This window comes from Mesoplodon bidens (genome assembly GCF_964165515.1).
Source record: "Mesoplodon bidens genome assembly, chromosome: 16".
NCBI classification, from domain to species: Eukaryota; Metazoa; Chordata; class Mammalia; order Artiodactyla; family Ziphiidae; genus Mesoplodon; species Mesoplodon bidens.
Genome location: NC_138173.1, coordinates 46,178,724 through 46,200,183, shown reverse-complemented (window position 1 = coordinate 46,200,183; position 21,460 = coordinate 46,178,724). Strand labels below are relative to the sequence as shown.

General features: G+C 40.7%; 2 protein-coding genes across 2 annotated transcripts in view; both read right to left on the bottom strand.

The window, feature by feature from the left end:
• The window catches only part of FZD6 (frizzled class receptor 6), a 282,950-nt gene that overhangs the window by 200,925 nt on the left and 60,565 nt on the right, over positions 1-21,460 (bottom strand). The gene's annotated exons all lie outside the window — the stretch shown is intronic.
• Positions 8,431-20,829, bottom strand: CTHRC1 (collagen triple helix repeat containing 1). The gene is made up of 4 exons (XM_081259038.1): positions 20,500-20,829; positions 14,718-14,939; positions 12,561-12,777; positions 8,431-8,961 (listed from the first exon to the last, which is right to left on the bottom strand). Exons 1-4 carry the CDS (start codon positions 20,770-20,772, stop codon positions 8,819-8,821), a joined length of 855 nt encoding a protein of 284 aa, XP_081115164.1. The 5' UTR covers positions 20,773-20,829; the 3' UTR covers positions 8,431-8,818.

Genomic DNA, 21,460 nt, shown 5'->3' with positions numbered 1-21,460 from the left:
TTAACAGCTGATCTCTCAGCAGAAACTCTACAAGCCAGAAGGGAGTGGCAGGACATAATTAAAGTGATGAAGGAGAGAAACCTGCAACCAAGATTACTCTACCCAGCAAGGATCTCATTCAGATTTGATGGAGAAATTAAAACCTTTACAGACAAGCAAAAGCTGAGAGAGTTCAGCACCACCAAACCAGCTTTACAACAAATGCTAAAGGAACTTCTCTAGGCAAGAAACACAACAGAAGATATATACCTACAATAATGAACCCAAAGCAATTAAGGAAATGGGAATAGGAACATACATATCAATAATTACCTTAAATGTAAATGGACTAAATGCTCCCACCAAAAGACACAGATTGGCTGAATGGATACAAAAACAAGACCCATATATATGCTGTCTACAAGAGACCCACTTCAGACCTAGAGACACATACAGACTGAAAGTAAGGGGATGGAAAAAGATATTCCATGCAAATGGAAATCAAAAGAAAGCTGGAGTAGCAATTCTTATATCAGACAAAATAGACTTTAAAATAAAGACTATTAGAAGAGACAAAGAAGGACACTACATAATGATAAAGGGATCGATCCAAGAAGAAGATATAACAATTGTAAATATTTATGCACCCAACATAGGAGCACCTCAATACATAAGGCAAATACTAACAGCCATAAAAGGGGAACTTGACAGTAACACAATCATAGTAGGGGACTTTAACACCCCACTTTCACCAATGGACAGATCATCCAACATGAAAATAAATAAGGAAACACAAGCTTTAAATGATACATTAAACAAGATGGACTTAATTGATATTTATAGGACATTCCATCCAAAACCAACAGAATACACATTTTTCTCAAGTGCTCATGGAACATTCTCCAGGATAGATCATATCTTGGGTCACAAATCAAGCCTTGGTAAATTTAAGAAAATTGAAATTGTATCAAGTATCTTTTCCGACCACAATGCTATGAGACTAGACATCAATTACAGGAAAAGATCTGTAAAAAATACAAACACATGGAGGCTAAACAATACACTACTCAATAACGAAGTGATCACTGAAGAAATCAAAGAGGAAATTAAAAAATACCTAGAAACAAATGACAGTGGAGACATGACGACCCAAAACCTATGGGACGCAGCAAAAGCAGTTCTAAGGGGGAAGTTTATAGCAATACAATCCCACCTTAAGAAACAGGAAACATCTCGAGCAAACAACCTGACCCTGCACCTAAAGCAATTAGAGAAAGAAAAACAAAAAACCCCTAAAGCTAGCAGAAGGAAAGAAATCATAAAGATCAGTTCAGAAATAAATGAAAAAGAAATGAAGGAAATGATAGCAAAGATCAATAAAACTAAAAGCTGGTTCTTTGAGAAGATAAACAAAATAGACAAACCATTAGCCAGACTCATCAAGAAAAAAAGGGAGAAGACTCAAATCAATAGAATTAGAAATGAAAATGGAGAGGTAACAACTGACACTGCAGAAATACAAAAGATCATGAGAGATTACTACAAGCAACTCTATGCCAATAAAATGGACAACCTGGAAGAAATGGACAAATTCTTAGAAATGCACAACCTGCCAGGACTGAATCAGGAAGAAATAGAAAATATGAATAGACCAATCACAAGCACTGAAATTGAAACTGTGATTAAAAATCTTCCAACAAACAAAAGCCCAGGACCAGATGGCTTCACAGGCGAATTCTATCAAACATTTAGAGAAGAGCTAACACCCATCCTTCTCAAACTCTTCCAAACAATTTCAGAGGAAGGAACACTCCCAAACTCATTCTATGAGGCCACCATCACCTTGATACCAAAACCAGGCAAGGATGTCACAAAGAAAGAAAACTACAGGCCAATATCACTGATGAACATAGATGCAAAAATCCTCAACAAAATAGTAGCAAACAGAATCCAACAGCACAGTAAAAGGATCATACACCATGATCAAGTGGGGTTTATTCCAGGAATGCAAGGATTCTTCAATATACGCAAATCAATCAATGTGATACCCCATATTAACAAATTGAAGGAGAAAAACCATATGATCATCTCAATAGATGCAGAGAAAGCTTTTGGCAAAATTCAACACCCATTTATGATAAAAACCCTGCAGAAAGTAGGCATAGAGGGAACTTTCCTCAACATAATAAAGGCCATATATGACAAACCCACAGCCAACATCGTCCTGAATGGTGAAAAACTGAAACCATTTCCACTAAGATCAGGAACAAGACAAGGCTGCCCACTCTCACCACTCTTATTCAACTTAGTTTTGGAAGTTTTAGCCACAGCAATCAGAGAAGAAAAGGAAATAAAAGGAATCCAAATTGGAAAAGAAGAAGTAAAGCTGTCACTGTTTGCAGATGACATGATACTATACATAGAGAATCCTAAAGATGCTACCAGAAAACTACTAGAGCTAATCAATGAATTTGGTAAAGTAGCAGGATACAAAATTAATGCACAGAAATCTCTGGCATTCCTGTACACTAATGATGAAAAATCTGAAAATGAAATCAAGAAAACACTCCCATTTACCATTGCAACAAAAAGAATAAAATATCTAGGAATAAACCTACCTAAGGAGACAAAAGACCTGTATGCAGAAAATTATAAGACACTGATGAAAGAAATTAAAGATGATACAAATAGATGGAGAGATATACCATGCTCCTGGATTGGAAGAATCAATATTGTGAAAATGACTCTACTACCCAAAGCAATCTACAGATTCAATGCAATCCCTATCAAACTACCACTGGCATTTTTCACAGAACTAGAACAAAAAATTTCAAAATTTGTTTGGAGAAACAAAAGACCCCGAATAGCCAAAGCAATCTTGAGAACGAAAAACGGAGCTGGAGGAATCAGGCTCCCTGACTTCAGACTATACTACAAAGCTACAGTAATCAAGACAGTGTGGTACTGGCACAAAAACAGAAAGATAGATCAATGGAACAGGATAGAAAGCCCAGAGATAAACCCACACACATATGGTCAACTTATCTTTGATAAAGGAGGCAGGAATGTACAGTGGAGAAAGGACAGCCTCTTCAATAAGTGGTGCTGGGAAAACTGGACAGGGACATGTAAAAGTATGAGATTAGATCATTCCCTAACACCATACACAAAAATAAGCTCAAAATGGATTAAAGACCTAAATATAAGGCCAGAAACTATCAAACTCTTAGAGGAAAACATAGGCAGAACACTCTATGACATAAATCACAGCAAGATCCTTTTGGACCCACCTCCTAGAGAAATGGAAATAAAAACAAAGATAAACAAATGGGACCTAATGAAACTTCAAAGCTTTTGCACAGCAAAGGAAACCATAAACAAGACCAAAACACAACCCTCAGAATGGGAAAAAATATTTGCAAATGAAGCAACTGACAAAGGATTAATCTCCAAAATTTATAAACAGCTCATGCAGCTCAATAGCAAAAAAACAAACAACCCAATCCAAAAATGGGCAGAAGACTTAAATAGGCATTTCTCCAAAGAAGATATACAGACTGCCAACAAACACATGAAAGAATGCTCAACCTCATTAATCATTAGAGAAATGCAAATCAAAACTACAATGAGATATCATCTCACACCAGTCAGAATGGCCATCATCAAGAAATCTAGAAACAATAAATGCTGGAGAGGGTGTGGAGAAAAGGGAACACTCTTGCACTGCTGGTGGGAATGTGAATTGGTACAGCCACTATGGAGAACAGTATGGAGGTTCCTTAAAAAACTACGAATAGAACTACCATATGACCCAGTAATCCCACTACTGGGCATATACCCTGAGAAAACCATAATTCAAAAAGAGACATGTACCAAAATGTTCATTGCAGCTCTATTCACAATAGCCCGGAGCTGGAAACAACCTAAGTGTCCATCATCGGATGAATGGATAAAGCAGATGTGGCACATATATACAATGGAATATTACTCAGCCATAAAAAGAAACGAAACTGAACTATTTGTAATGAGGTGGATAGACCTAGAGTCTGTCATACAGAGTGAAGTAACTCAGAAAGAGAAAGACAAATACTGTATGCTAACACATATATATGGAATTTTTAAAAAAATGTCATGGGGGCTTCCCTGGTGGCGCGGTGGTTGGGAGTCCGCCTGCCGATGCAGGGGACACGGGTTCGTGCCCCGGTCCGGGAGGATCCCACATGCCGCGGAGCGGCTGGGCCCGTGAGCCATGGCCGCTGGGCCTGTGCGTCCGGAGCCTGTGCTCCGCAACGGGAGAGGCCACAACAGTGAGAGGCCCGCATACCGCAAAAAAAAAAAAAAAAAAAAAAAAAAAAAAATGTCATGAAGAACCTAGGGGTAAAATGGGAATAAAGACACAGACCTACTTGAGAATGGACCTGAGGATATGGGGAGGGGGAAGGGTAAGCTGTGACAAAGAGAAAGAGAGGCATGGACATATATACACTACCAAACGTAAGGTAGAGAGATAGTGGGAAGCAGCCGCATAGCACAGGGAGATCAGCTCGGTGCTTTGTGATCGCCTGGAGGGGTGGGATGGGGAGGGTGGGAGGGAGGGAGATGCATGAGGGAAGGGATGTGGGAAGAGATGTATATGTATGACTGATTCACTTTGTTATAAAGCAGAAACTTATAAAAATAAAAAAAATAAAATAAAAGAATGTTGAAAATAAATAAATAAATAAAAAACAAATGAACAAACACAACAAAACAGAAACAGAGTCGTAGATTCAGAAAACAAACAGCTGGTTGCCAACCAGACTTATCATGGCGATTATTTTGAAATGTATAGAAATATCAAATCACTATATTGTACAAAAGGAACTAACATAGTGTTGTAGGTCAATTAGGTTTCAAAAAGAAACAGACAAACTTATGGAAAAAGAGATCAGATTTGTGGTTACTAGAGGTGGGGATTGAGGGGAGGGGGAAGTGGATGAAAATAGTCAAAAGGTACAAACTTCCAGTTATAGAAATAAGTACTAGGGATGCAATGTACATGATAAATGTAATTAACACTGCTGTATGTTATCTGTGAAGGCTGTTAAGAAAGTAAATTCTAAGTTCTCATCAGAAGGAAAAAAATTTTTTTTCTATTTCTTTTATTTCGTATCTATATGAGATGACGGAGGTTCACTAAACTTATTGTGATAATCATTTCAAGATGTACTTAAGCCAAATCATTATGCCGTGCACCTTAAACTTATACAGTGCTGTATGTCAGTTATATCTCAAGGAAACTGGAAGGAAAAGAAAAGTTTCATAATATCCCATGCTGGCTACGGTAGGGAGAACAGAAATTCTCCAACACTATTGGCAGGAGTGAAAATTGTCATAATAATTGAGGGTAAGTCAGTAATATATCAAAATTTGAAACATGCTTCCTCTTGGACCCAGGGATAATTTGCCCCACAGGCACACTTGCAGAAATGCCCCAGGACATACTGTGTGTGCACGGAAATTTCACTGCAGCATTGTTTGGAACAGCGGGAATAGAAAGCGATGCTAACAGTCAGTCACTAGGGTCTAGCTAAATAAATGATGATCTATTACTACAATGGAATGCTGTGCAGCTGTTTACGAGGATGAGGTAAACATACATTTGTCTACATGAAAAGACATTCTTGGGACTTCCCTGGGGATCCAGTGGTTAAGATTCTGTGCTTCCACTGCAGGGGGGAACAGGTTCGATCCCCGGTCGGGGAACTAAGATCCTGCATGCTGCACTAGCGGCCAAAAAAAAAAAACCAAAAAAATCTCACCGAAACAACAACAACAACAAATATGTTCTTAACGTTAAATGAAAAATAAAAACATGTTTCAGAACAATAAAAAAGCAGAAGAGTTCTCTTGCTAGTCTGGAAGCAAAACAGCCATGTTGAGATGGGAGGGGCCGCATGGCAAGGCCCTGAGAACGACCTCCAGGTGCTGAGCCATCCCCAGATGACAGCAAGAGAACAGGGACGTTAATCATGCAGCTGCAAGACACTGAGTTCTGCTAACAACCACATGACCTGTGCAGAGGACACTGAGCCCCAGATGAGATTGCAGCCTCAGCCGATGCTTTGATTTCAGCACGGTGACACCCTGAGCAGAGGACTCAGCTAACCTGTGCCTAGATCCTTGACCCACAGAAACCACGGGATAAAGACATGTCTGTTATTTTAAACACATAGTCTCATCTTCCAATTCAGTGGAAACATTGTTGTATCCCCTGGCAGAAGCATTCCCTTATTGGATACTTAGATATCCAAACCAGCAGAGCTCAAAGTTGTCAGGACAGGAAGCAAAAATCTGCAAATGGGTTCTAAGATGTAATAGTGAGAGAAGCCACTTCCACTTCTGCCACTTGTATTCTGGCTATAGGAGTGAGAACACCATGTAATGCTTTCTGATCCAAAGCATATACTGCACCTGTAAGACAGAACCCCACTCTTTCAGGATGTTGTCTACCAACTGGTACCATCAATGAGTCCTCAGTAGCCATTTCCCCTTTCATTTAGGCCAGTCACTTCCAGGTGATGGGGGATGTGGAAAGACGAGTTAATTCCATGGGACAAGCCCTATCACTGCACTTCTTTGCTGTGACATGAAGTTTCTTGATCAGAAACAATGATGTTTAGAGACTTACCTGGTGGTCCAGCAGTTAAGACTCCGCACTCCCAATGCAGGGGGCCTGGGTTCAATCCCTGGTCAGGGAACTAGATCCTGCATGTCGCAACTGAAGATCCCGCACGCGGCAATGAAGATCCCACATGCTGCAACTAAGAACCAGCACAGCCAAATAAATAAATAAATAAATAAATAAATAAATAAATAAATAAAACAATCCTGTTTAGAATGTAAGGTGGTGGATAAGGCATTCTTGTGAGTCCATGAATGGTAGTGCTAGCAGGAGCATTAAGGGCAGGGAAGGCAAATCTGTATCCAGAATATATGTCATTTCCATGAGAACAAATCTCTGCCCCTCCATGATAGAAGTCCAGTGTAATCAGCCTGCCACTAGGTGACTGGCTTGTCCCCCTGGGACAAGTATTGTTGCAGTATATTTGTTGAAGAAACCCAGTTGTCTTTCAAGTTTTCCATAGTCCTGATTTGCTGATTATAATCCTGATATGTCAACTAACATATTCTTCTATCCCTTGTATTGCCTAAAATTTAACGATTGTATCTGGAGGCTAAATCAGATCCAGGTTTGATTCTTTCTTGCAAAACAACTTCTTGGGTGGTGTTATGTGCTTTCCTTAGGGGGCACAGAGTCTTCTTCTCATGTTGGAATGTTATCAATCATTGATGATCATTGCTAGAGCCCTAAAATCAGGCAGGGTTGAAAAGAGGGATATGCTATCACTTTCCTCATTTGTTATCTATACCAATATATATTGCTATAAAATACACGCACACACACACATTCTAGAGACAAATTTTCCTTCATCAACAATTTGGTTACCCAGAAATACAGTTCATGTAGAGAAAGCAGAACAAATGCTTTGCTTTTTTCCCCGAATTTCAAAGTAACAAGTTGATTTCCTGGCATCCTCTAAGTTGACCAATGAATTTTATTTTAATATCATTATGAACTCATGCGTTTAAACATATCTGATGTGTTTCAAACCATTCCAGTTGTTACCTTCATTGATGCTTAAATCGTATCATCTCTGCCAGTGAGAACCAATCCACATTGGCTCTTGGATCCTGTTGAGTTGTCTTTCATAGTTGCCAAGATGTTCCAGGCTCATCTTCTACATTTCCTGCCCCAGAACTGAAATCACCCATTTCTTCAAGGAGCCTTAGTTCCTTTTAGTAGGAAATGGTATATAGAGATCACAATCCAGGTATTACTAGTTTGGTCTTTATTTCTAGGTCTTTTCAGTAAACAAAGCTAGGAGATTCTGTTGTTAATTGTTTTATAGCTTTATTTAAGATAAAGTAACTTATGAGTTCATAAGTTACTTTATCCAAGTCAAGCCCAGGATTTACTTAACTTTATCAGTCTGTACTTCCTTCATCATGAATTCTTTCTGATGACCTCAGCCAGAAGTGATAGGTCTTTCTTTGAATTATACCACCTCTTCAACAACTTCTGTCACAATCAACATATTAATCTTTGATTTGTTATTTTTGTGTGTATCTTAGTTTCCCTACCAAATGGTAAGCAATTTGAGACCAGAGTCCCCGTCTTTTTACTCTGTTAAATTAAGATAAAATTTCTAAAGTGCTAGTGTATTTCCTGACACATAAATATCCCTTTCTCTTTGAATCCCTCAAAATATGGAACAGGACTATACATGTACTAAATATAAAACATGATTGTTAAATGGATAAATACAAAATCAGGTTTATCCTCAACTTTCCAGATATAAAGTACCAGAAACCCTCATTTTAGTGGCAATTATGTTAAAGATATTAAGGTTGTTTGAAATAAGTTTTATTTCACAGCTATTAAACAATTCTGAACATTTACAACTTATACAAAGACTGGTAGCTTTTATATTTTAAGAAGTGCTACACTAAGAGAACAGGAAAGAAACGGAGACCACAATAACATTTCAAATTGTAGGTTCAGGGAATGGATATATGAAGAAAGTATTTTAATCTTCTATAAAATCCCAAAACCAGTTTTGATGGAAGGAAAATGAATACTGGATCTAAACACAGTGTGAAATCACACTTTGGTCTGTAAACACATTTAATTTTGTTTTTTCATTCAGATGTACACATAAAAATTATATAAGGGGTCACTAAAATGAACCATTCAAAGGTATAATACAAGAGAGGTAGGGAACAAAAATGAAAGGATTTATTTTGGTAGCTCTTCAATAATGATACGAGACACTGAATTCCACCCTGTAGAGGCATCTCCTTTCGGGTAATCTGAGCAAGTTCCAACCCAGATAGCAATGTCCACTAGTCCAGCACCAATTCCTTCACAGAGTCCTTCCACTGCAAAACAAGGTGAGAATTACAAATCTCTATAGAACAAAGAGCAAAAACCTTTAGCTCAACTATATTACTTCAGCAAGCTAGGTTAAATCTACTTAATGTACAGGGAATTAAAAATGCTAATACTTAATAAAGGTCTCATAAAGATAAGTTCTCTTTTTCTTAGCACATTAAATATTTTTTAAAGATGTATACATATCCATTCTATGAAATAAGCTTCACGGGGAATTTTCTTAGAGGTTTTAATCATAAAGGGAGACTTTGTTTAGTTAGAGATGACCTAAAACAAAAAAAGCAATTTATTTGACTAAACAAAGGAAGCCTACACTTTTAAAAGCCAAGACTTTGATGTGATATGTAAGTCTTTTTTAAAGAAAGCCCTTTCCAACACTTACCTATATACACTTGATGGTATTCAACTAGAAAAAAAAGGACTTGTATAACATTAAAAGTAATTCTAGAGTAATCATTACATCAGTCCTTCAATCCGGAATTTCCTCACCATGAAAAAAAACAAAAAACTAAGTAAATCCTGTTTTTCCTCTGTGTTTTTATGCTTTATAAACACGTGCCTTTTCACAGGTCCTCTCGACTTTCACATACTAATATATATAAGCTGCATTCCTTCTTATCAAGGCTCTTCTCCAACATTAAAAAATATTCCCCCAGGGGCTTCCCTGGTGGTGCAGTGGTTGAGTCTGCCTGCCAATGCAGGGGACACGGGTTCGAGCCCTGGTCTGGGAGGATCCCACATGCCGCGGAGCAACTAGGCCCGCGAGCCACAACTACTGAGCCTGCGCTCCGGAACAACAGAGGCCGCGACAGTGAGAGGCCTGTGCATCGCGATGAAGAGTGGCCCCTGCTCACCGCAACTAGAGAAAGCCCTCGCACAGAAACGAAGACCCAACACAGCCAAAAATAAATATAAAAATAAATAAATAAAAAATTTTTAAAAAGACCTAAAGAAGAAATACATGGCTAATATCTTAAAAAAAAAAATCCCCCCAGTGTTGATTTTAATAGGCAAAAGGTACAACCCCTTTGACGTCTGTGTCAGGGGGAAAAGGTTGGCAGATTGGTACGTTCTTTAAGAAAACAGGTTCTTACATATAAGTAGGGTAGGGATGACAGCATGTGACTGGTTATTTTTCCTACCTGGTTAAGGTCAGTGCATTTGAACCGAGCCAGGGGTTGCAGGCCTAAAGCAATCTGCTTCCACCAGCTGTGACATCAGTGAATTGAAGGCAAGTCCCTCTGAATCCTGGGACCTGTGACTGGTTCAGGCCCCTTTCAAAGTTGGGAGAACTAAGCAGTGCGTGCCCACGAGCCCATTTAATCTAGAATTCTCAGTATCATGCCAGGTGAGAAAGCCTGGAAATCCTCATGTTCTCCCAAGGTCTTGACATCCACAGCCTAAAAATTTGTTCACTTCATCCCATAGGAGATCAGACAAGTTTGCGTTTGGTGTCAGCCTCACACGGGGAGAGTCAAGTGGTCACTTCATGGTCTTTAACAAATGAAATAATGTTTTTTGAATGAATGAACATTTTCGCTGTGATAAGGTAGTATTATTAAACACCTAAACTATGTTGGATTAGGGGTTCTCAACCTGTTTTCCTCCTAGATCCAGATAAGAAGATGACATCCTAATGTATGTCAAACTCCCATGGACATATCCAAGGCTTAACGTCATCCTCTGATGTGCAAACTGTAAGTGCATCCCTTTCCTTTCCCTCAAGAAAGAGTATCAGTGTGCAAGGCAAAGTGAATTTATTATAGAGGTAACCTTTAACTCATCTTAAGAAAAAACTGTTATGAATAACAAATTACTTCTGACATTCTACCCAACTGATCACACCAAATAAGTTTCCACAACATGGTTGGGAAATGCTATGTTAAATAATTTACAAAGTATATGTATGTATAGGTCACAGTTCCTAGGCCTGAGAGCTTACATTATAGCAAGATATTAACACACACATTTATAGCAAGATATTAACACACACATTTAAAGATACTACTATAGAAAGTAAGTTGCTTATATCAACTACTATTTAAACACATATCATTTCCTAGTCAAATTTTGTATTTTATATACCCAGATTTATTTAATTTTAGTGACTGCTTCTCAGATGGAAAGCACCTCTTCCTTTACAGCACAGAACTTAGTGAAGAGGCTTTTTCATCTGATCAAACCTTGTCTTGGGAGACAAGAGAGCAGGGCTCTGGTTTCTGCTCTCCAGGACACTGAGTCTACTATTCAGCGTAAGATACTTTATTTCCCTGGACCTCCTCCATGTGCAAAGAGAAGGGGTTAAAGTATCTTCTTTACGTCTTGAGGATATTGTGGGGATCTGAGGAAGAAAATGGAAGGGATGCCCTTGATTTCTTAGGGATAAATGTGCTCTATTAATTTGGGGGATCAGTATCTGACTTGGTCCCAAAGAATGCTGAAATATTTCTTCTGGTTAGCAGTGAGGGGATCTCTTCTCTTCCCTCTGACATTTTTAAGTACAAGATTTGTGAGAAATCCTTTCAAGAAATCAGGGAAATGAAGCTATCGCTATCGACACCTTGTGATTCTCTCGGCATGTGTTCTCATGGTGTGCCACACTCCCAGCTCCTGCCACACAGCAACTCAAGAAAGCAAAATAGCTGGCAGCCAAATACTCATAGTGGTGTGTCTGGGTGATGACATTAATAGGTAGTTTTTTCCCCTTCTACTTTTGGTAGCTTCTAAACTCTTTCAATGAACCTTAAAATACAGCAAAACAAACCCCAAAAAACTCAACAAAAACAAAACAAAACAAAAAAACCAATAGTTTTGGGGTTTTTTGGCCATGCACAGCATGCGGGATCTTCCCTGACCAGGGATGGAACCCGTGCCCACTGCAGTGTGAGCGTAGAGTTTTAACCACTGGACCACCAGGGAAGTCCAAGGTTTTTTTTTTAACAGCTTAAGTGACCACTGGTTTAATTGAATGTCGTTTCTTTTATAGGAGGTAGAAGCCAACAGAGAATGCAGGAACAATATAGAAATGTTCTCTTTTACAAATGCAGCAGACTGTACCTACCTTTTTAAAGAACAAGGCAGAGAAATCAGCTTTCTTATCAATCTAAGCTAGTGGTTCTCAAGCTTGGCTGAACATTGAGATAACCAGGAGAGACTTTGGAAGTTCCATTGCCTGGGGTGCAACCAGACCCATTAAGTCAGCCTTCATGGAGGAGTGTTACCCAGGCACGGTGATTTTTTAAAGTTCCTCAGTTGAACACAAGGTATAGCTAAGGTTGAAAACCACTGCTCTACGGCATTATTGGCTATTTCGCCATTTCATCTAACTCAGTGATTTTCAACCTTGTGATCTTTTAAAAAATACAGCTGCTGGGGTCTTACCCCAAGATTCTGATTCATTTGATCAGAGATGAGACCCAGGCATCCACATAGTTTTTAAAAGATCTATAAGAAATTCTGAAGTGCAACCAGGATTGAGAATTATGCACAGAAAGCTTGCTATGACCTACCATGATAGTGGACACAAAACTAATCTTTGGTCTCTAAGGACCTGAGGCACATTCTGCAATGTCCCCATTCTACGTACCAGAAGAAGTGCGATGAATATTAATTGTCGAATTCAGTTCAGGGCTTCCTTGGTCCAAATAAATTATGGCTTCAATAGGAAGAGGTCCTGAACATTCAGCTCCATTGAACGTGAAATACCAACGCTGACAGCATGCGCTTCTGCATTTTAACCGAAGCGAGCCACTGAACAAAACTCTTAGGGCGCTGTTTGAACGCATCTTTGTGAATGTACACTCCTGTCACAAACACAGAAATAGGGCTTAATTAGCATTTTCATTTTAACTAAAAAGATGCTTTTAAATTGTATTGTGCATTTTATTTAACGATCCTTTTGCCAAAACTGCATTTTAAAAGCTTAGCTTTTACAGAGGGAAAGCAGTTCTCTGCAAGATGGAAAAGAGACTCTGATATTAGAAACTCGAATTATGGCTTTCTTAGAGTTATTCACTCCATTGAGGGTATCTTTCAGTTTTTACCAAAAACAGCCAGTCTTCAGTATTTTAGACCAAAACAGTCTATGTATTTACTTTTCTTTTTATTCCAAAATTATTTCCTATGTTCTGGATACTACAGATACAACAGTAAACAACACAGAATCCCTGCCCTCATGGAACTTACATTCTAGGCTAGCACTGCCCAAATATATCACTTTGACCTGTTTCTTTTTTTTTTAATATTTATTTATTTATTTGACTGTGCTGGGTCTTAGTTGAGGCATGAGAGATCTTCATTGCCTTGTGCAGGATCTAGCTACCTGACCAGAGATCGAACCCAGACCCCCTGCATTGGCAGCACGGGGTCTTAACCACTGGACCACCAGGGAAGTCCCTGACCTGTTTCTTTTTAAGCAACAGAAAACAGTATCAGGAATAAAGCGTAGGTGGGGTTTTTAGTCTTTACCTATATGACACAATGATAAGACCCAGGTCTTTGCAAAATTTGTTTGTCTATTGGCTCATGGTCCTACTATCTTTTACCTGTAGAAGGCTCCCAAACTCATTCCGACCACTGCTAAAAGGAACTTGAAAACATATTGTATTAATAATCCAGAGTCCATAGGGTAAGTTTTTAGAGAGAACTCAGCCAGCAACTTTTGATGAACTATAAATAAGCAACCAGTCTATCAACGTCAGGTGTTTAAAGAAGTAGGCAACATTTTAACAAAATGCTTTCTAAGAAATCACATGTGAAAATATAACTGGTCACAGTCACCAAACTATGGAAGCTATATAGAAATTCTACCACACAGAGATCAAATCACGACAGTCTCAAACATTTTTATAGATAATAGAGCAGGCATTAAAGAGCTGAAAGAGGAGCAGGGATAATACACAGATTGCTACTTAGAACCTGAGAGTTTTATGAAAATAAAATCACTTCCATTTGCCTCGTGGTAGTAGTGGTTAATATCAAGGAATAATATACTGTGGATACAGAACCATGTACAGAGTTTGTCAACAAAAGAAGAAAGAGGCTTGAAATGGCACCAACTTCAACTCTGTGCCATCCCAGTGGACTTGCCAGTTACTTTGGAAGCAAACACTAATCAAAGTGACTGAGTCATTAATCCAAATGCATTGCCAGACAGGCTGTTTTGAGTAATTTTTCTCCCTAAACATTACAGAATAATTTTAAATGGTCATTGTAGTGTATCTCTGGTCCATTGTACTTCTCTTAAGCTTAGCAATTTTAAGCTGGGCCTGCTACCCAGAATAAGGACTAATACCAATGGAATCCCCCCCCTAGATAATTCCAATCATGTGTTAATTTCTTGGATATTTCTTTCCACCTTTATATCTGGAGCCACAGCAGAATTTCTTAGACTAATTTAAAATCACTTTAGGACAAGATTGGAAAGTTGCTTACTGTCCAACACAGACGCCTATGCTCTCCCTTTTTGTTTCCATTAAAAAAAAAAAAAAGAGTAAGTTATTTTAAGTATTGTTAGGGTTAAAATAATACGGTGATATATTTATCTCAGAAATAGCTTTATAAAATTAATTCTGAAATGTTATCAATGTTTTCCTAATTCTAAGTTAGAAGTCACACGGTACCCATTCCTTAATATTTTTTGTCTTTTAGTAAAAATAAAATAAAAGCACACTTAAAATTACCACTCAACTATGAAAACCTTTAAGTTTTACTTCAACTTTAAAATAATTCAGACTTTACTTACCGCAATTTTTCCAAGGTCTATGCCATAATTCAGTGAACTCCATGAACACTGCTTATAGTTAGGCGTCCAGGACTCCTCAAAGACTTCCCTCAGGCATTCCCCCTTTTCTCCTTTGAATCCATCTCGACCTGGGATCCCAGGGGTGCCAGGGATGCCATTGGCCCCAGGGCTCCCATCTCGCCCAGGCACCCCCGTGGGCCCTTGTAAGCACATGCCATTATACTGCATCAGAAAAAAGAAAGGGGGAAAAACTCCCTTCACTTAAGATTCAAAGACTCAGTCTGATCAGAACTGCATTTATTTTGAGACCTTGGAGTCAAGAATCCCTTCATACCACTTGCCCATGTTCCAGATGAGTTTTTATATATAAAGAACCGATTTTTAAAGTTATTTCTAAAATATTGGGATTTCTTTCCTATTCTTTTTTTTTTGTGCAGACTTTACACACACACACAAAGAAGAGAAAATGTTTTCATTTGCCTGCTTTCTTCTACTGCTCATTAAAAGCATACATAATTTTTTAAATGGCTGTATTCTAAGGTAGACATAATTTGATATACTGCTCTTTTCTTCTAACCCTACATATTGTAAAGAGACTTGGATTTCAGATTTATACTTTTACAATTTTATGCAAACATTGCACTATTTTGGGATTGTTATTTCTATTTTTTTCTATCGTTAACATTTTTTTTATTGTAATGAAAACCTTTATCCACATAGCTTTTTTCTTCTTTTCAATTATTTCCGTAAGATAAGTTCTCAGAGATATAATTATAAAATAAAATCTTAACTCAATAGTTATCTTACACTGGCAATATCTCTAAGTTGGATAAGCACACCTGCTTCTCCTCCCTATTTTCATGTGGAGGAAGTGCTGGAACACTTCTGGCCTCCAACCCCACTCAGCCCTCCCCATCAAGAAGGAATAAATAGGGCTTCCCTGGTGGCGCAGTGGTTGAGAATCTGCCTGCTAATGCAGGGGACACGGGTTCGAGCCCTGGTCTGGGAAGATCCCACATGCCGCGGAGCAACCAAGCCCGTGAGCCACAACTACTGAGCCTGCGCGTCTGGAGCCTGTGCTCCGCAACAAGAGAAGCCGCGATAGTGAGAGGCCCGCGCACCGCGATGAAGATTGGCCCCCGCTTGCCACAACTAGAGAAAGCCCTCGCACAGAAACCAAGACCCAACACAGCCAAAAATAAATAAATAAAAATTAATTAATTAAAAAAAAAAAAAAAAAAGAAGGAATAAATAATCTCATTGCAAGTGACCATTAGTCTTTAATAGGGTGGCAGTAATCTAACAAACTCTTAAGTGCTAGGATTATCTGTTTTCCTTGGGGGGTGGTGCAGTAGTATCACATAGAAGTTGAGTGATAGATTCTAGAGTCATATACTTTGGATTTTAATCCTGGCTCCACCACTTATTAGCTATGTGAGATAGAGCAAGTTATTCAACATTTCAATGCCTGTTTCCTTAACTGAAATATGGGGGAAATAATAAAGATTCTTACCTTGTAGGAGATTTAAGTGAGATAATACATAAAATGTACTAGAGCAGTACCTGGCACATAGTATAGTCAGCCATGATTATTCTTATTATTTCCTCAAGACCATGTGAGATAGTGGCCCAGGGCAAGTGTGTCCACTCCCTTGAGTGGACTAGGACTGGGGAAGAGAGCATTAGCAAACCTGCTGGCTAACACACATAGCCATAAGCCACACACAGCAATATAGATGCATCGGTGATAAAGCTGGATCTCCATCTGCCTAATTCTCGTGCCTATCCCTGAATTGGTCCATTATTAGACCCTTCAAACCGCACACCCAATTCATTTAAATTTTTACTTTAACAATCCCTATTTGTATAAATGATCTAATATTATCATTCTCTATAAATATACTGTCCAGTGAGAACCAAAAAAATCAAGATTCCTTATATATTAAAATAACTTCAAAGCTTTTTTTTTTTTTTTTTTTGCTATACGCGGGCCTCTCACTGTTGTGGCCCCTCCCGTTGCAGAGCACAGGCTCCGTATGCGCAGGCTCAGCGGCCATGGCTCACGGGCCCAGCCGCTCCATGGCATATGGGATCTTCCCGGACCGGGGCACGAACCCGTGTCCCCTGCATCGGCAGGCAGACTCTCAACCACTGCGCCACCAGGGAAGCCCAAAGCTTTTTTTTTTTTTAACATCTTTATTGGAGTATAATTGCTTTACAATGGTGTTAGTTTCTGCTGTATAACAAAGTGAATCAGGGCTTCCCTGGTGGCGCAGTGGTTGAGAGTCTGCCTGCCGATGCAGGGGACACGGGTTCGTGCCCCGGTCTGGGAGGATTCCACATGCCGCGGAGCGGCTGGGCCCGTGAGCCATGGCCGCTGAGCCTGTGCGTCCGGAGCCTGTGCTACCGCAAAAAAAAAAAAAAAAAAAAAGTGAATCAGCTATATGTATACATATATCCCCATATACCCTCGCTCTTGCATCTCCCTCCCACCCTCCCTATCCCACCCCTCTAAGTGGTCACAAAGCACAGAGCTGATCTCCCTATGCTATTCAGCTGCTTCTACTAGCTATCTATTTCACATGTGGTAGTGTATATATGTCAATGCCACTCTCTCACTTCGTCCCAGCTTACCCTTCCCCCTCCCCATGTCCTCAAGTCCATTCTCTACATCTGCGTCTTTATTCCTGTCCTGCCCCTCGGTTCTTCAGAACCTTTTTTTTTTAGATTCCATATATATGTGTTAGCATACGGTATTTGTTTTTCTCTTTCTGACTTACTTCACTCTGTATGACAGACTCTAGGTCCAACCACATCATTACAAATAACTCAATTTCATTTCTTTTTATGGCTGAGTAATATTCCATTGTATATATGTGCCACATCTTCTTTATCCATTCATCTGTCGATGGACACTTAGGTTGCTTCCATGTCCTGGCTATTGTAAATAGAGCTGCAATGAACATTTTGGTACATGACCCTTTTTGAATTATGGTTTTCTCAGGGTATATGCCCTTTGAATTATGGTTTTCTCAGGGTATATGCTCAGTAGTGGGATTGCTGGGTCGTATGGTAGCTCTATTTTTAGTTTTTTAAGGAACCTCCGTACTGTTCTCCATAGTGGCTCTATCAGTTTACATTCCCACCAACAGTGCAAGAGGGTTCCCTTTTCTCCACACCCTCTCCAGCATTTATTGTTTCTAGATTTTTTGATGATGACCATTCTGACCAGTGTGAGGTGATACCTCATTGTAATTTTGATTTGCATTTCTCTAACAAAGCTTATTTTTTAATTTCACCATCTAGGATCGGATATGGTCATATTATTAAATTCAGTAATGACACCACCTAGGGAAGATCCTTTTGTATCTAATGTTTGCCAATCAATCTTCTCACATCACCAATTTGATCTTTATTTTGCTAAATGATTTTTATGACTTTGACCAGTGCCATTTTCCTGACTTTAAGAAAAAAAAAAAAAAAAGACACTTCTATTTATTTGCTGCCAGAGAAATAATAAGAAACGTATGTAACAAAATTGCAAAAGTACTCAAAAACATGTTAAATTATAAAACATTCTAGTTGGCTTTATTTTATACTTAATTTTGATTTTGGTAGATATACTTTAATTTTATTTAGATTTAAATTTAAATTTAGTAGATATTCTTTAATTTTCATTTAGTAGATAGGTTACTTTCACTAGCAGATATATGCAATGTTTACACATAGATTTCAAGAGAGAAGGGAGAAACAATAAAACTTCTGGTATTCTTTGATTTTTTTTCACTGTTATTCCCCTCAGAGCAAAGTTTTATTTTTCTATAGATGAGCAGTTCTTAACGGGGACAATTTTGTCCCCCAGAGGATACCTGGCAATGTCTGGGGACATTTTTGGTTGTCACAGCTTGGGAGGGAGAGATTGCTAATTGCACCTAGTGGGTAGATGGCAGGGATGCTGCTAAGCATGCTAGATGTACAGCACAGTCCCCGCAACAAAGAATCATCTAGCCCCAAAAGTCAATTGTGCCATGGTTGAGAATTTTTATTCACCTTTTTATCTAAAAACTGCATTTCAGAGACCACAAAATTTTACTGAATTCAGTTCCACAGGTATTACATCTGCCTTCTTTCACTTCTTTCATTAACCCAGCACATGATTAGTATCAGGTAGGGGTTCCATAAATGTCTGGGGAAGGAACCCCTGTTTCTTTCACTGGCCACCAGGGGGCAGAGCTTGTTGCACGTTTGAAAGGAAGGCTTTGAAAGATCCTGTACAAAGAAGCTGCTTTATAGAATCTGTTGAAACCTTAATGACTGTGTGGATTCTTTTCCCCCAGCAAAACCAAATCCAATTACAGGATGCACCTGAGCCAGGCTGCACAATAAAGTTTTCCAAGTCGGGCTAGAGTTGTGGGAAACCGCAGGTACTGTAAATCCTTGGAGGGAAAGAAAAAAAGTTGCTAGCTTTATAGGGAAAGGGGGTATTTTATGTATCATAACGACAGATTCATAAAATGCAGACTGCACATGAACCACATTCATTTGGTACAGTTTTAAACAACTTAGGCACTAAAAATAGAACTGTAGCCCTGAACACACAGTCTGCTTTGTGGAGCAAAATTACATAGCACCACACCAAAAAGTGCAGTGTGGAACGGCAGGAATTTTTTTTACAGAGCTTTTGAATCTGGCATAGAACTAGCTGCCAGGGAGCTTGGCTAATTAGCTCAGTTTACAATGGCAGCTTAACAAATTCGAAACAGTTTTTTATCAAAAAAATGCCCCCTCTTATGTCCTGCAATGCCTGTAACCCATATTTGTCTGCTTAAAGACTGAAGTTTATTATATGCCAAGGAATATGGTGGTTTTGAAAGGATCACTCTTGCTCCAGGGTAGAGAACCTCTCTGCCCTTCACTGGGTTTGTTGACTTTTAGAAGAAAAGAGCTTTAAGTAAACAGACCTTCCCATAGATTACCCCTTCGGAAAGCACTTGGGCTATTTATTTGCTCTGCTGGTAACTGTCTTCTCCCCTTAGTTTGGCTGTGATGCTCCTACCTGGAGGTCACAGGCTGAAGACCCAGGGTGTCTGGAAGGGCTGCCCATCTGTCTCAACAGAACAATGAAATGGGTCCTTGGAGGGTTAGTGCTGGGCCCCTTCATTTCCCCTTCTGATCGTAAACCCTCTGAACAATTCCTGGCCCAGCTGTGGTCGTCCCACAAAGTAAACTGAAGCCCATACTCCCTAGGAAGATAACCCAACATGACTCACTGTCATCAAGTTACAAAGAGTTAGTTGGACGGATGTTGGGTGAGGATTGTTATTCTCTCCCGCTGGCAGACGTAGCCACCAGCCCCAACAAAGGACACGTTGCAAGTCCCTGGCCCAGGCCCACCCAGGATATCAGTTAGTCCAGGGTGTCCCAGGCAGCTCCCTGGCCCACGTTCTAACCTACCCAAGCTCCCCATTCTACTCTCATTGTAGCCCTAACCCTCTCCATCCCTGGGGGGGTGGGGGTCGGGAATCGATGGGGGCTCAGAGGTCAGAAATTACTGGGCGACTCCCTGTACTGTGGGGCGTCTCACACGACCCGCGGCTCATCTCTGGTTCACGATGGCCCTCTCATATCGGTCTCCCTCGCCAGTTCCAGGACTCCACTACCCGCAAAGCCCAGGTCCTTCCTTCCCCGGAGACTCAGACAAAGCGGGGCCCCCAGGCGCACGCTAGACATACACCCCCTCCCCCGTCCCCGCTCGGAGCTCTGTCCCCTCCACCGGACTCACCAGGTCCACCACCTCCCTCTGCCGGAGCAGAGCCTTTTGCTTCCCCTTGGGGGTCTCGGAGGCGCTCGACGGCGCCCGCAGCTGCAGCAGCAGGAGCAGCAGGAGGCCGAGGAGCCGCTGCGGGGAGGCGGTGGCGGGGCCCTGGAGGCGCATGGCGCGCGGCGGCCCCGGGACGCGCGGAGCAGGCGACGAGGAGGAGAAGTAGGAGGCGACGACCCGGGAGCCGGGACGTGATCCCAGTCCGGCCCCGCCGCGCTCCGAGGCCGGCTGCATCAAATGCGCCTTTCAGCCGCGCGCTTCCCTCCCGCCCCCCGGACACAGGAGTTTCCCTCCCGTCATAGGTCGGAGCCCTCAACCCGAGCCCGACGCGGGGCGGGCCGACAGCCGGGCCCGCCCCCTCCTGCGGCCGCTCTGCCCACGCGGACCCTCGGGGGCTGTGCAGGCCGCTGGGATCAGAACCCTGCAAAGGCGGGGGAGGGAATTGGTGTTGGGAGGGGTGGTGCGGGTGCGGATGCGGGTGGCCGTGTTTAGTGAACCACAGGTGGAGGCTTCGAGAACCGAGTGGAGACGGCACCGTTGAAATGAGCATTGAAGAGGCCCGTGCCTTCACCTGGGTCCAGGAACACCTGGGTCAAACCCTGGCACCGTGGGCGAGCTCTTTTGAGAGATGACGTTTTGGGGAGGCGTAGGAAGGGCGGGGAAGGAGTCATAGATAGCATCAGGTTCTCTCAGGGGCCCATGACCCACATAATTAAGAACCCCTGCTTCACAGAGTGCTAACACAAAGCTCTAGGAACCACATAGTCTTTAACCCATACTCTCTGTCCTCTTGGCAGTACTGTGGAAGTTGATACCTCCTCTGCTTGCCCCATTTACAGACGGGGAAACGGAGTCTCGGGAGGTTAGGCAACATTCAGTGGTAGAAGTCCACTTTTGAGCAGTCACTCTTGACCTCTGATTG

Excerpts from the sequence above, each read along its gene's own strand:
- CTHRC1 (XM_081259038.1), bottom strand. The coding sequence starts at position 20,772 with ATGCAGCCGGCCTCGGAGCGCGGCGGGGCCGGACTGGGATCACGTCCC. Across the intron at positions 14,940-20,499 it reads AGAGGGAGGTGGTGGACCTG|TATAATGGCATGTGCTTACA; the intron begins GTGAGTCCGGTG and ends TTTCTGATGCAG. Across the intron at positions 8,962-12,560 it reads TATTCATCGCACTTCTTCTG|TGGAAGGACTCTGTGAAGGA; the intron begins GTACGTAGAATG and ends CTTGTTTTGCAG.